This window comes from Pipistrellus hanaki, assembly GCF_964339955.1.
Source record: "Pipistrellus hanaki genome assembly, chromosome: 15".
Lineage (NCBI taxonomy): Eukaryota > Metazoa > Chordata > Mammalia > Chiroptera > Vespertilionidae > Pipistrellus > Pipistrellus hanaki.
In genome coordinates this window covers 17,209,265-17,223,478 of record NC_140517.1, presented here as the reverse complement: position 1 = coordinate 17,223,478, position 14,214 = coordinate 17,209,265, and the positions used below count along the sequence as shown (strand labels likewise).

The window sequence follows — 14,214 nt, the reverse complement described above, 5'->3', positions numbered from 1 at the left end:
AATTCCTAGGTAGAGGACCAAGGAATTAAAATTTGTAGGAAGCACCTTTTCATCACTGTTTCTGGAAAGGATGTGGAGTTAAGTGGAAGAACAATTAGAAGGAGTGGCTCATGCAGTTTCTTGTGGTTCTCATAACAAAACCAAATCAATAACAAAAACAACAGCCAAAAAAAAAAAAAAAGATAAAGCAAAAGTAAATAAAACTCAGAAAGCAAATCTAAGTAGTTTGATCTCAGAGCAGCCAAAGGATCTCAACATCTTTACTCCATAAAGGTAAAGGTAAGCAAAGCTTGACTGAAAACAGTTCAGTGAATCAAAGGAGAAGCAGGGCTGAAACCCTGCAGACTTTTTTTTTTTTTTTTTTTTTTTTTTTTTTTTTTTTTTTTTTTTTTACCATTTTATGCAATTACAACAAGGATGCAAGGACAACAACAAAAAAGAGTTAGAGGAAGAGTAAAATGGCAAGGCAGGAGGAAAAACGATGTGGGTGAAGCAGCAGTGTTTCATAAAAGGTGTTTACTGCCCACCACACCTGCTGCCCTGAGACCTAACCTTGAAAACCTGGGTAGGATGGAAGCTATGTATTTCGATATTCAGATGTCTTGTCTTGTGCTTTCTGTACAACCTGTCTCATCTTAAGCGTCACAGGACAAGACCTGTGCAATCATCTAATTAAACTTTCTCTGGCTCCCCTTGGCTTTGAAGCAGGTTCTTCATGAAATATCTGAGGCTGAAGTTTGTCCTTAAAGCTCTCCCGAGGAGATGAAGTAGACGTCCTCCTCCCTCTGACCACACACTTTATTTACATCTGGCCGGAGTCTCCACTGCAGAGACCTGAGTTACTACTTCCTGGCTCTGCAGCCTCCGAAGAGATAAATGACCCCTATGGGTCATTGCCTCTAAATATACCAAAGCTACCACTCAGAACAAGTGAAAACCATCTTCGGGCTTTTAGAAAACTCCTCTCACATAAAAAACAACCCGCGAACAGAACTCATACGTTAGTTTTACGCTGGGTTCTGGACGGAAAGAGAAAGGGTAATGCCGCCTGTAAACGACGGGGGAATATGCATGGCGCTGAGTTGCTGCTCCTGGCCGCCCGTTGCCGCCATGCTGCGTGAGCGCGTTTTGTTGGCAGTGGACCTGCAGCATTACCCATCTGTAATAATCGGCCCTGTAACCGCGCACCGCCCAAGAAGGGTGATTTTTCAGTCATTTTACAATTGGTTAAATGATATCATTATTCAAAATATGGGCGTGAGAGAGAGGTTCTATGCAATTTTATGTTTATGGAATGATCTTAATTGAGATCCTTTTTTTCACATGGTGAAATTGCAATCCAATAAAAGCTTAAAAAAACTAGCAACACACCTTTATATCTTTACATTTCTGTTGGTTAATTACATCTTAGAGATCTCTCTCTTTCTTTTTTAAAAATATTTTTTATGGATTTCAAAGAGGAAGAGAGAAAGAGAGAGAGAGAGAGAGAGAGAGAGAGAGAGAGAGAGAGAGAGAGAGAGAGAGAGAGAGAGAAAGAAACATCAATGATGAAAGAATCATTGATTGGCTGCCTCCTGCACACCCCGCACTGGAGACCGAGCCTGCAACCCAGGCATGTGCCCTTGACCGAAATCAAACCCAGGAACCTTCAGTCCGCAGGCTGACGCTCCATCCACTGAGCCAAACCAGCCAGGGCAAGAGAGATCTCTTTTTATATAACTTGTGAGTCAATTGTTCTCGTAAAGGAGCTGATTGAGGAATCAGCAGCTTTGACATTGGTGTTTAGTACATTCTGACCAATGTACCAACGACTCCAGGCTGCCTGCCTGTTCAGAAGGGGACCACAAAGAACGGAACCATCCTCCCTTTGTCCTCTAGCACCCGTTTCTAGAAATGAGGATGTGCGACAGGAACACCTTTTTCACCCCAATCATCATTAACCACCATTACCAGCAGGTATCAAGCAGGGAGAGCAGTTCTTACATAAAGATATCCAATTGTACTATGATGACGAGGAAACCATCTCTAACCCTCCATCACAGTGAACAGACAACATTAGCAGAATTCAGTTTCACTCATCTTATTCCGAGGAGTCCTCCAGACCCTTAGACTGGCCTGTCCAGTATCACTTTGCTCTCACCCCTGAGGTCCTGAATCCACACCCCTGCCAATCTCCCTCCCCCTCCCCTGCTCTCTCCCATCAACGCCTGTTCTTTAATGAATCCACTCACACAACAGTGTGGGCACCTGATCATGGCTTCACTTTTTACTTTACCACGGTGCGGGTACATTTCGAAGCATGTTATAATTAAAGAAATAAACAACCGCTTTCTCCTTTAGAGATTATTCTAGTTTTGACATTGTAGGACCGTTTCTAGGCCTGGCAGCTGATACGTACATAATTGGGCTTTGTGACTACTGTCATCATTTGGCATTTTTTGAAGTGTTGTATGTCTGATGGCCAAATGAAGGTGACCGGGTGATGGAACATGCTTGTCCCTCCCACCTGGAGTACCCGTGATGATCGGTGGCTCTGATAAAGCCCAATGTCGACCTTATCATTTGCTCTATAATTAAAATCAGATAACATGTTTCGGTGTCATGGGTGTTCTCTGGACTTGGGACATGACACTTCTGACCTATGCTCATGCGTCCTAATGAGGAGAAAAGGCCTTTTTCAGTTTCTGGGTCTGGGAAGTGCAGAATAATCCAGCTAACTCTGAAAAGGACCAAAGCAAGGATGAAGTCACACCACACACTGAAGAAGTCTATGACATTTGAATTGTTAAAAAATTCAAAAATCAATGTGATGAATATAAACTATGACTTTGGGTAGTTTCTTACAAGAAGGAAGTCACACTACATATTGAAGATAGTCTATGACATTTTAAATAGTAAAAATATTTAAAAATCAACCTGCTCACTTAAAAAGAAATGATTTTCAGTAGTTTTCTTACTTTGCTTCCTCTACACTGTATGTCTCCTTTAAAACTTGCTTTTAAAGTAACCAGTCCATTATCTTAAGAGGCATTTCACAATATACAGTAGCATTGGGCAAAAGTAAGTTTACAGTTGTGAGTGCACAAAACACAGAGTTTATTCTTATTTATTATTGTATTCTTTTCCATATGAATAACTATCAACCTGCTTTTGCCCATCCTGTGTTTACAAAGTCACGGTGCCCTTGGTTACCTAAGTCACCTTTTCCCCTTGCCTCTAGGCATGGAGGCTCGTTTTACAGAGAGGATTTCTGACACATTGAAAATTATTCGCACAGCTCTTCAGTGAGACTGAGTAGGTGCCCTTCTTTTGCTGACTGCACATTTTATTTACACCTGCCCACACCTGCACTGCAGCGACCTGCCTGTGCTTCCTGGCTCATAGCCTCAGAAGAGAGCAATGATCACCACTGGCCATCACCCCTAACATATGAGTGCTATCAATCAGAATGAGGAAAAGTAACCAGCTTGTACCTATAATAAATCATAAAACCATTCTAACATATCAAAGCATCTGGGTACAGAATTCAGAGCTCAATTTTACAGTGAATTATGAATATGAAAAGCAAACTTAATGTGCTATATTATTCATGACAGGAGGCCCTGCTTGGGTAAAGCCTTGATTTTTCCACCATAGCTCGCAACTTAATACATTATTATTGCTGAAGTTAGTGAGGCTTTAAAAATTTGAAGTGTAATAGGGTCTTACTACAATTTGATATTGTTTCTTAAAATTTACCTTCCTCTCTCAATATCTGCTTCTAATATTTGTTAACATTGACAGTAATCCAAAATTACCCCTAAGTTCCTCCTGGATTTAAGAAATGAATACCGGAGAAAGTGAGAGTGGGAAAATATATCCTTCATTTCTGGGTTTCCATCTGAAGTTGCAGTGGATGGTCATAGCCTTAAGTTTTTGGTTGACAATGGAGGCAAATGACAACTCCAAAAAGAAACAACTAGTTAATTTATATTCTGCTCCCATAAAAAATATTCAGAAATTATAAAATGATACAGGTATTTTAATTTATTTTAATCTGGAAGGTGATTTAGAACCCTTTTATCTGAAGCAATATAAGATATATTATACTCAATTAAATACAGAACAACACTTTGCATAACGATCATCTCAATGCCCACAAACCATAAGCTCTGGGGGCAGATGCAATGTTTCCCTTGCTATGTGACTTTCTTATTTTACACAACAGCGGATCACAAACTAGGAGTTGAACAAATCAGTGAGTCAAATGGGCTTTCAAAAATGAAAACCATCTATATAATAAAAGCCTAAGGGACGACCTTTAAGGCAGAACGACCAGAAAGACGGGTTGCTATGATGCATATTGACCATCAGGGGGCAGACACTCAACACAGGAGCTGTCCCCTGGTGATCAGTGTGCTCCCAGAGGGGAGCGCTGCTCAGCCAGAAGCTGGGCTTACTGCTGGTGAGTGCTGGCTGGTGAGTGTCGCGCGGCAGTGGTGGGAGCCTCTCCCACCTCTGCTGCAGCGCTAAGGAGCAGTGAGCTGAGAGGTAAGGAGCAACGATCAGGTAGGCAGAAAGGAGCTAGGGGTCCCAGACTGCGAGAGGGATGTCCTGAGGGAACCCGGGCTGAGAGGGGGCTCAGGCCAGACTGAGGAACCTCCCTCTTCCGCCCCCCGCCCCCCACGCATTTCATGCACCAGGCCTCTAGTATTTGATAAGCAGGGTCAGGAAGAACATGCCGTGCAGACCCCCAACTAGAGGAGAGTAACTCACCAGGGGCTATGGCTCTGAAACACACTGTCATACTTGGGCCCAGCCATGCTTCCCACGGACTGTTCCTGGCCAATGGCTGGTCACAGCAGAGACTCTAAGGCAGGCCCATTGGTGGAAAACATGGGATTCCTCTGATGATTGACTGACTCCAGGGATCCCCAAAGGGTGTGCAACCTCTGTACGACTGCACAGAAGTCCAGGATACTTCTGTCTGACTTTCCCCATTCCACCGCTCCCCTTCATTCGGAGGCAGAATTGCATGACCGTCATTGGATGGCAATGCTGGTCTGGGCCAACTCCCTCCCTATTTTCTTTCTCACAAGTGTTGCCTTAATAAAACCCTCACGTGGTTAAGTTTATCTTTTTAACTGCTTCTTGGAGGACCTGGACTAATATAATGAGAAACTTCAAGACTGAGCAACTCTCTGAAAAATTAATAGTTCCATTTTAGCATCTATTTTACTATAATTTAATATATTGCATTAAAATATAATAATATACTATATAACATTTTATTGTAATGTCATATACCACACTAAATTTGACCATAAATTATTAGTCTATTTTGAATTACAAATGATTTGAACTCAGTATTAGTCCTCTGTCAAGATCCAAACCTTAGCTACACATCAAATAAATTTTCTTATACTTTTAGGATAATGAGTAGCAGTTCATTGCTGAATTTGGACTTTAATCTTGTTTTTCAGCTTTAGCAATATGCATTTGAATAATATACTAATCTTGAATAAAAACATTAACAACTTTAATTCCATACTAATCTCCCCTATTTCTTTACAAAGAGGAAAACAAATATTTATATGATGAATGTTATTATTCTCCTTGGTTAATACAATCCTTCTCATAGAATGAAGATCAGTTTCTTAATAGTTTTATAATATATTTAATGTATTTCTACTCACAAAAATATTTTAGTCAGTAACACTGCCATTACATTTGAAGATGTTATTTCTTTAAAAATATGATTGTATCAACATTATGCATAATTGTTATGATTTTCTACTTTGTATTTTACATGTTACATAATGCCTCATCTCAGACCCTGCTACCCTGAGGAACGCTTGAGCTGAAGATTTGTTATATTCAATTGATTTTTTATTGCTATAGTTGAATTTATATAATTTACACTATGAAACACATTTGGAATATTTCAGTTAAGCTTCCAATTATCTCAACAATACTTTGCACATATTTTTTATGTCCACTCTAGTACATTGAAAGAACACTGCAATCCATGATATTTCCCTAGTCTGGAGAGTAAGAGCACACAACTGTGATACTCATCGTGGTACTAGAAAGCCTATAAATATTTATAAACTCAATGGTGAATCTTCTCCAGGGCCTATATTTTGATCATTCACCCATAGGCTTAATCAAACATTCTCAAGATTGTGAGATTATGTACAGGAAATGTAAGGAATGATTAATCAAGGTACAAATCATGGAAAAGGTAAAAAAAAAAAACTTAAGTACATTTACTATCTTGGATGAAATAGTTAGGTAACCTGTTCTTTCTAACTTTACTATTAGATATCTTGTGTAGTGTGTGTGTGTTAATTCTCACTGGAGGATATTTTCCCATTGATTTTCATAGAGAGTGGGAGAGATAGAGAGAATAAGGGGTGGTAGAAAGAGAAATAGAGAAAGAGAAAGAGAAAGAGAAAGAGAAGAGAGAGAGAGAGAGAGAGAGAGAGAGAGAGAGAGAGAGAGAGAGAGAGAGAGAGAGAGAGAGAGAGAGAGAGAGAGGGAGGCTGATGTGAGAGAGACGAGAGACATCAATTGGTTACCTCCTGAACACTCCCGACCAGAGCCTGGGATAAGAATCAAACCTATAACTCAGGTAGGTGCTCTTGACCTGGAATCAAACCCAAGACCCTTCGATGTGCAGGCCAACACTCTAACCACTTAGACACACAGGGCTATAATTTGATACTAGAGGTCTGGTGCAATGTGTGTGTGTGTGGGGGGAGTCCCTCAGCTATTATTTCAGCTATTATTTGATATTTTTGAAGTTTGAGAACAATACCTTGTTTCATTATGCCAGCCAGAGTGGCATTATAACACTATGAAGGAGAATGCTTGCTCACCCTGCAGGAGGTCCCTACTCAGAATAACATGTACCTCTGAGAAAGGACACTTGCTGCCTTATAACTAAAATAAGGCCAGAGATTTTTGTGGGGAGGTAGGGGCATGATGAATTTGCAGGTGTTTTGTGTGTGTGTGTGTGTGTGTGTGTGTGTTTGGAATATGACTCTTCTGATCCATGTCTATGCATCATTATCAGAGGAAAGGGTGTTTCTTTTACTTACCTAAAATCCTGCCCAGTACAAGAGATTTGACTGCACTGAATTCTGTACCCGATGACAGGTGGACTTGCCTCCTTGCATTCTCGTCAATCTACAAAATTGTTATATGAGATGCCAAAATCCAAATGGATGCCGTTTTGTTGAGAAGAGGACCGGAAGCAAAGAGGGGGGAAAAACAACCCAAAAAAACGACAAAATAGGCAAGGTTAGCCATATATAAAATTGAATATTATTTTCTAAAGTATTTCTATACTAACCTCCGATAGACTGCACCCCACCTTCTATCCCCTTAATCACTTTATTTTTCTCCACTATATGAGAAAGTCAAAATTGATAAGGCCAACATTGTTTTATTTTTTACTTGAGTTTATTTGGCTAAGAAATTTTCCTCTATGCTGAAACATTAGTGCTCTTCTTCCAAAGCTGGTAGGATGCATCCCCTTTCTCGGCTGTGACTCGCATTACTTCCATATTTACTGACGTTGCGGTAATTAATTTCAGGGCTGGAGCTGAGGCTGCCTTTGGACCCACCCGAAGCGAACGGGGTTCCTCGGAGCAGCAACAGTCCCTCCAGTAGTGCACGATGATAAACTGGACAGCATTTCCCTCCTGAGCAGTAAGACAAACGCTGGAAGTTTGTATATTTAAGTATAAAATATTAACAATATCTCGGACAGAATCGTATCCCCCTTAAAACACTCTGCCCACACATCTGATGGCAGGGGCAGTGCACCAGCAGCCTGAGAGGATGACTTTGTGTACTCATCCATTGTCACATTTCTGCTGCGGCCCCTCACGCTGGCCAGGCCTCCTGGAGCCCTGGCTTCTCTAGGGTTTGCTACGTTACCTCTACGAAGACCACTCCTTCTTCTCTGTTCATCTGGACGTGGTGAAGCTGCCCATCAGCCATGTTTTTGAAATCAAAGGTAATGACGTCTGGTTCTTGATATCTATTCAGTTTGTACCTGACCTGCAGACTTCCTAAAGAAGGGAGGGAAGTTATATTTCCAGTTAAAATTGTATTTTAAAGATTACTTATTAAAAATTCAGAGTACATTTGTTGCTATATAGTAATTTCTGGGGGAAATTCACAATTATTTTATTTGGGTGTATCCTTTCATCATAATTCCTAGAAGTCAGTTTCTATGTGAAATCAAGTCCAAGCCTGTTGCTAATAAGCAGTGTTTTTCCTGCAAATTTTTAATTTCCCCTCCCTAGAAGTCAATATGGAATTAAGTAAATACAAATAGCTGTACTAGCTTCTAATAAAAAATAAAAAATACTTGGTATATTATAAAATACCAAACTATTGTGCAATATTATAATAGCATTATGTTTCTATAATCTCCATCCCTGAAATGTAATTGATTAATACAATTATTAAGCAAATGTAGTTTTACTAAAGATGAGAAATATTTGGCCAAGTGGTCATGGTCTAAATTTTGGAATGAAATTAGAGCAAAATAAGTGGTTTTAAGCCAAAACTTACTATTTGTAGCACTCAACTGTCTGTAAAGATGTCAGTTTACTTCATAGACTATTTCCTAATTTAACAAAGAACAAGTGCTAACATATAGATAAGTTTTAAGCTCATAATGTATACATTGAAGGCAAATTCACCTACTGTATATTCCGGCATATAAGACGCCCCCCCTAATTTTACAGTTAAAACATAGGTTTAGGCCTATATTCGCTGTATAAGACTACCCCCCACTTCTGAGGCAACACCAGTTCTTTTTTTTAATAGACCGCCTCTCTGTCTCTGGCCAATCTGAGCAGGCTTTTTTTTTGGTTTCAAAGTCGTCTTATACGCCGGAAAATATGGTATTATACAATATTATTTTTACTTTGGCCCTCAGTGCCCATGGGCCATGTTTGATTTAACTGAAATGCTATATTCACATGTTTGTAAATGTGTTTATGTTCCTCATGCAGAAATGCATTTATGAAATTTTTATCTTTAATCAGGATAAAGGGAAGAGAACAAAATAGCAGTAAGCAGTCTTTGTGATGAGGTTTCTGTAGGAGTCACACGTCCTAACCCACACGCCATTACCCTGCATCAAGGCACCAGCATTGTCCATGGCTATTTTATTGCCTATAATCAGAATCAACAGATTATTTTGTGGGCATCTTCTTCTACATAATACTAGTTTGTCAGCATTCCTTCAAAATTTTGTATTTTGATGTGAAGGAAATATTTGTTATGCGCAGAGTAACATCTTATTTCAAAATCAACCACAGCACTGATGCTGATATTCATGTGGAATAGTAAAGAGCTTCTAGCAATAATAAACTCTAACGAACATTTTATATAATAAATTATAATTCACATGGGCTGTGTATACTTATCAAAATTATGAGATAAGGCATCTTAATTCCTTTCATAAATCCTTTATAGATTTGATTTATGGGACTGTAGTGAAAATACAAAATTGAATACAAAAAAAGACATTATGAATTTGCAGGTGTTGTGTGCGTATGTGTGTGTGTGTGTGTGTGTGTGTGTGTGTGTGTTTCTTCCTTTTTGTAGTCTGTAGAACATGAGAATGATCTGTATTATTACTGATGTAATGCTCTAACTCAATTTTCTCTCTCTCATCTAAAAAGCACTCACCATTTTTGGCAATGATGACTGAAAGGTACTCTTTATAAAAGGAGCTCACATAGAGCAGTGAGCTGGGTGTCCGTGTTGTTCGGAAGCTAAATTGGATCATTTCTCGGCGCAGCTTCAGATCACCATGGAATGAAGCAGTGTGGGAGCTGGCATTTTTACTTAAGGGATAATTTTCTTGAAAATGGTAAACCACGGACGAGCCGGATCCAAAATACGCAGCGATCTCTGAAATGACACATACATTTCACGTTAAAGATTAAGACCAAGAATCTTGTTCTGGTGATATTAACTGATATTTTTAATGATAAATAACAAATTAAATAAATATGAGAAATACCCTCAAACCAGAATTAAATAACACTATAAATTAACAGAGCTTTCACAATGGTCACTGAAATGGCTTTATGTTAGAATTATATGTAATTAATCCACTAGTTAATCTCATCATTGAAAGCTTAATGCTCTCCGGTGTTTTAATATAAACCAGGCTTCTTGACTTTCATATCCCTTCTCATCCATTTTCTTATTTAACTTTTAAGCCCCACCTATCATTTTATAGCCAAAATACTCTGTCTTCCTATATCAGGGAGAAAGGAAGTTTGAGGCCTTCTATACCTTCCAGAATCAGCAGGCAGAATGTTCCTTTCTGTGTAAGGAAACGTTCTCCTCCTCACTGTGCACTAAAAAGTCCACCATTAATAGGAGAAAGGAGAAATGGGCATTTGTGTAGCAGTGAAGCATATAAGGGACTATCCAGCCTCTTTTAAATGATTGTACCCAGGCAGAGTATTTTACTCATGTGAGATTAACATCTCAGATTCACACCACCTGCACACACACATTCCCACGCCAAGTACACACGTAGGTAATAGAAGGTCTCAAACTTCCTTTCTCCCTGACATATAATGAAAAAGGTATTTATATTCTTAGAGAAATATCTGTTTGGAAAAAGAAAAAAAAATGAAGAGGACAGTGGGAAAGACAGTGTTGCATCCAGAACCTGCTTCTGTCCATTACTCTGCAGGCCCAGTTGTTGGATCTGACTTGTGGATGATGCTTACTGTTAATATAGCAACGTTCCCACTCCCGTGGAACTTCAGGAGGTTTTTTGTTCATTACTTTAATTATCTATTATATACTTTTTATATTAAGTATAATATGTGGATACAGAATTCCTAAATGCACTTAACAAGATGAACCAGAGGTCATTTCGATTCAGAAAATGAAGACATGTTCCGGTGACCAAGCAGTCTTATTTCTAACTTTAAATGTGAAAAGTCTCCTAAGATGGCAGCAGCAATGTGAGATTTATGACTACAGGTGGGCTTCAAATGATAACTCATTCCTGAGAAAAAGCAGATAACGTGCAGAGTGTGTTTTTGACAACTTTTCACTAAATAACTCCCAATGCTTGCGTTGCAAATTGGAGGTGGCTTCCATTTGGAGCCTGTTGTTGTTAGTCTCCTTTCAGAAAAGGTCCACTAAGCCAGAAACATTTAAATAAAGCAACCAAATTGAACTGGACAACAGCTTTCTATGAGAAACTGTGAAAGTATAACAAATGTTTATATATTCAGAGGCGTCTGTCCAAAACACTTAATCCTACACTCAGCTCTTTTTCCTTCCATGATGTAGACCAGTGAACAAGACAAGCTGACAATTATTCCACTATTTTACTTCAGAACCAGATACTTGACACATCATAGAGCAAAATGCCCTTATTTTGTTATACAATAATATATAATAAAAAGGTACTTATATTCTTAGAGGAATATCTGTTTGAAAAAAAGCTGAAAACAAAACAACATGCCCTAGATTTTCCTGCATCATTGACTATCTTCATCAAAAATAACAATAATTTCCCTGGCCAGTTTTCTCAGTGGTCAGAGCTTCGGCCTGGGGACCTAAAGAGTCACAGGTTCGATTCCTGATCAGGGGCATGTACCTCGGCTGAAAGTTCCCTGGTAAGGGTTAGTGAGGAAGGCAACCAACCTCTCATGTTGATATCTCTCTCTCCCTCTCTCTCTCTCTCTCTCTCTCTCTCTCTCTCTCTCTCTCTCTCTCTCTCTCTCCTTCTTTCCTGCCCTCCCTCCTCCCTCTTTTCCCTCCTACTCTTTCTAAAAATTAATGGAAAAAATATCCTAGGGTGAGGATTAGAAATACAAAATAAAAATAACAATAATACCTTTAATGATTTTACAATAGAGAACTGTCCCAAGGGCAGGTTGTTGACAACCATATTAAGAGCACTAATATTAAATAGGAAAAAAAAATCAGATTGAGCACTTAACACTTTAAGACATCATCAATAAATACTCTTCAGGAATGGAGGCAATCCTAAGAAATAAAGTGTGATAAGCAAAAAATATATACTTTGCAAAACTAACAACAAAAAAGAAGAAATGGATTTTTGTGTTTCAAATAGCAGCACAGACAATAACAGGTGTTCATTCATACTGGATATGCTTTCCTCTTCGGTACCCACGTCCTCCTTACCATCGGAGCAGAAAGGCCCTGTGTATGCAGAGAAGGTGCAGTCGCAAGAGAATCCGCTGGGCTTCTCTCTGCAGTTCCCTCCGTTGTGGCACAGCTTTCCGTAGCTGCTGCAATGCCCCCGGCAGCCGGGCTCCACGCCGGGGGTCACCCTGGCCCTGTCCTCCAGGTCCAGCGCCTGCCCGTTCAGCTGCAGCGCCCGCAGGCATCCCAGGAAGCCCCTCTGCCTGGTGGCCGTCCCACCTGGAAGGGAGACACTGCAGATGGAAACAGGGTCCTGGGCGTCTCATGCAGGACTTAAAGACCAAGCAAAACTGAGGCCTCCCAGGGAACTGCAGACTTGGAAGAACAAAAATATAATTGTGGAAGCACAGTTTGAGATTAAAAAAAAAAACACATGAAAAGACTTGAAAAAGACAAAACATGAATTCATTTTTTTCTAAAAAGATGAGTCTGTTACATATTTGTTTTCTACAAAGTATTTATTAAACTCTAAATTGAGGAGGTTTCTAAACGTTCTTATGTAGGAAGTAATGCATTTTTGCAATTTTAAATAAGAATATAGTTGTGGATAAGTGTGGTTTGTCCTCAGATGGAAAACTAATCCTGATGCTGGTACCACAGCAACTTAGTGGGAATTATAAAGAAACCTTGAGTCCTCCTAACTTGACCACATTGATGTGATCTGTTAGTTGGAGGTTTTTTTTGGTTGAATTTTTTCAAAATGTTGGCCCAGCATTCATTGTTTCAAGCTTGGAAAGACTCAACAAAATTGGAAAGAGGTCTGATGAAGAAACACAGTGGTATAACATCCTATATAATAATATGCAATATTAGGCTAATATGCAAATTGTCCCCTCAACCTGGAGTTTGACCAGGAGTCTGACCAAGGGGTGGAGCTGGCCAACCGACTGTCCAAGGCTCCTCCCCCAGCCAGCCATGCCCCATTGCCCTCTCACCCTGATTGGGGATGGGGCTGGCTGGCCAACCTCTCATGTCCCTTCCCATCCATGCACGAATTTATGCACCAGGCCTCTAGTTTATTAAATAATACACAACAATAGGCACTTATCAAGTCACCTTTGGAGAAATTTAAGACGTTTGGAAAGGATCAAACCCTGTTATTCTACACAGAGCTTCTCAAACTTTAGAGACTATGAGTATACATGTAAAGGCTTTATTGAAACACAGATTGAGGAGCCCACCCTATGAAATACTGATCCTGTGACCCAGAAACAGGGTGGTTAATACATGTTCAACAATCCTCAGAGGTGAATCTCCCTCAAACACTGTCCTCCACATTTAAAGCACTATCTAATGGGAATGCAAGCTCTAGGAGGACTTTCACATAAATCTGTGCCCAGAAATATCATTAACGAATGCTCAGAACTTGAAGTGGCATAATAATGCCCTAATCTGAATTGTTCAGGTGATCCTATCAGGAGGAACTTAGATGGTCACGGGATCTTTAAAAAGGAGCTTGTCTTTGAACAGATGGTGCTGCCTCTCCCAGGACCTCAGACCCGCTCTGTACCTACCTGCATTCACGTGCACTCCCTCCCGCCTGGTTGACTGAGCTCCCAGTCTGGCCTTAATTACTAAAGCCTCCTTATCCTTGGAGATCTCAGGGTTTTTTGTATGTAATAAACAAAAGTTGGCCAGAAGGACCCTACATAAATATTTGTCACCATCTACCAGGCTTTATATTTTACTAATTTATGCCATATATTGTCAGGGTTGCTTCACTAGAGAGCGTATTCAATAAGGCCTGAAGAATAGCGCCCGGACCATAACAGCTGTGCAATAGCCATTGGTAATAACTAATTCATTAGCAATTTACATTAGTAATAACTACTAAATACTCAATTTATTATTACTAATTAACCAATACAGTTTTAAATTAAACCCGATTTTATCTCAGGCCTGGGACATGGGGGCCTGTTGCTTCAAAGTTTGAAGAGAGGAACCCTTTTGTTGCACAGGGATGTTTGTGTCCCAGAGGCTGAGACTAAGGATAAAACTCAA

The 14,214-nt window shown here is 39.7% G+C and overlaps 1 protein-coding gene across 2 annotated transcripts in view; it reads right to left on the bottom strand.

The window, feature by feature from the left end:
• CNTNAP4 (contactin associated protein family member 4) overlaps positions 1-14,214 on the bottom strand; it is a 235,965-nt gene that overhangs the window by 11,137 nt on the left and 210,614 nt on the right. For both annotated transcript variants that reach the window (XM_084860693.1, XM_084860692.1), the window contains exons 18-21: positions 12,193-12,432; positions 9,697-9,921; positions 7,927-8,060; positions 7,083-7,170 (exon numbers count right to left, since the gene is read on the bottom strand). In XM_084860693.1, the coding sequence (XP_084716819.1) occupies positions 7,083-7,170; positions 7,927-8,060; positions 9,697-9,921; positions 12,193-12,432 (687 nt within the window). The remainder of the gene's footprint in view (positions 1-7,082; positions 7,171-7,926; positions 8,061-9,696; positions 9,922-12,192; positions 12,433-14,214) is intronic.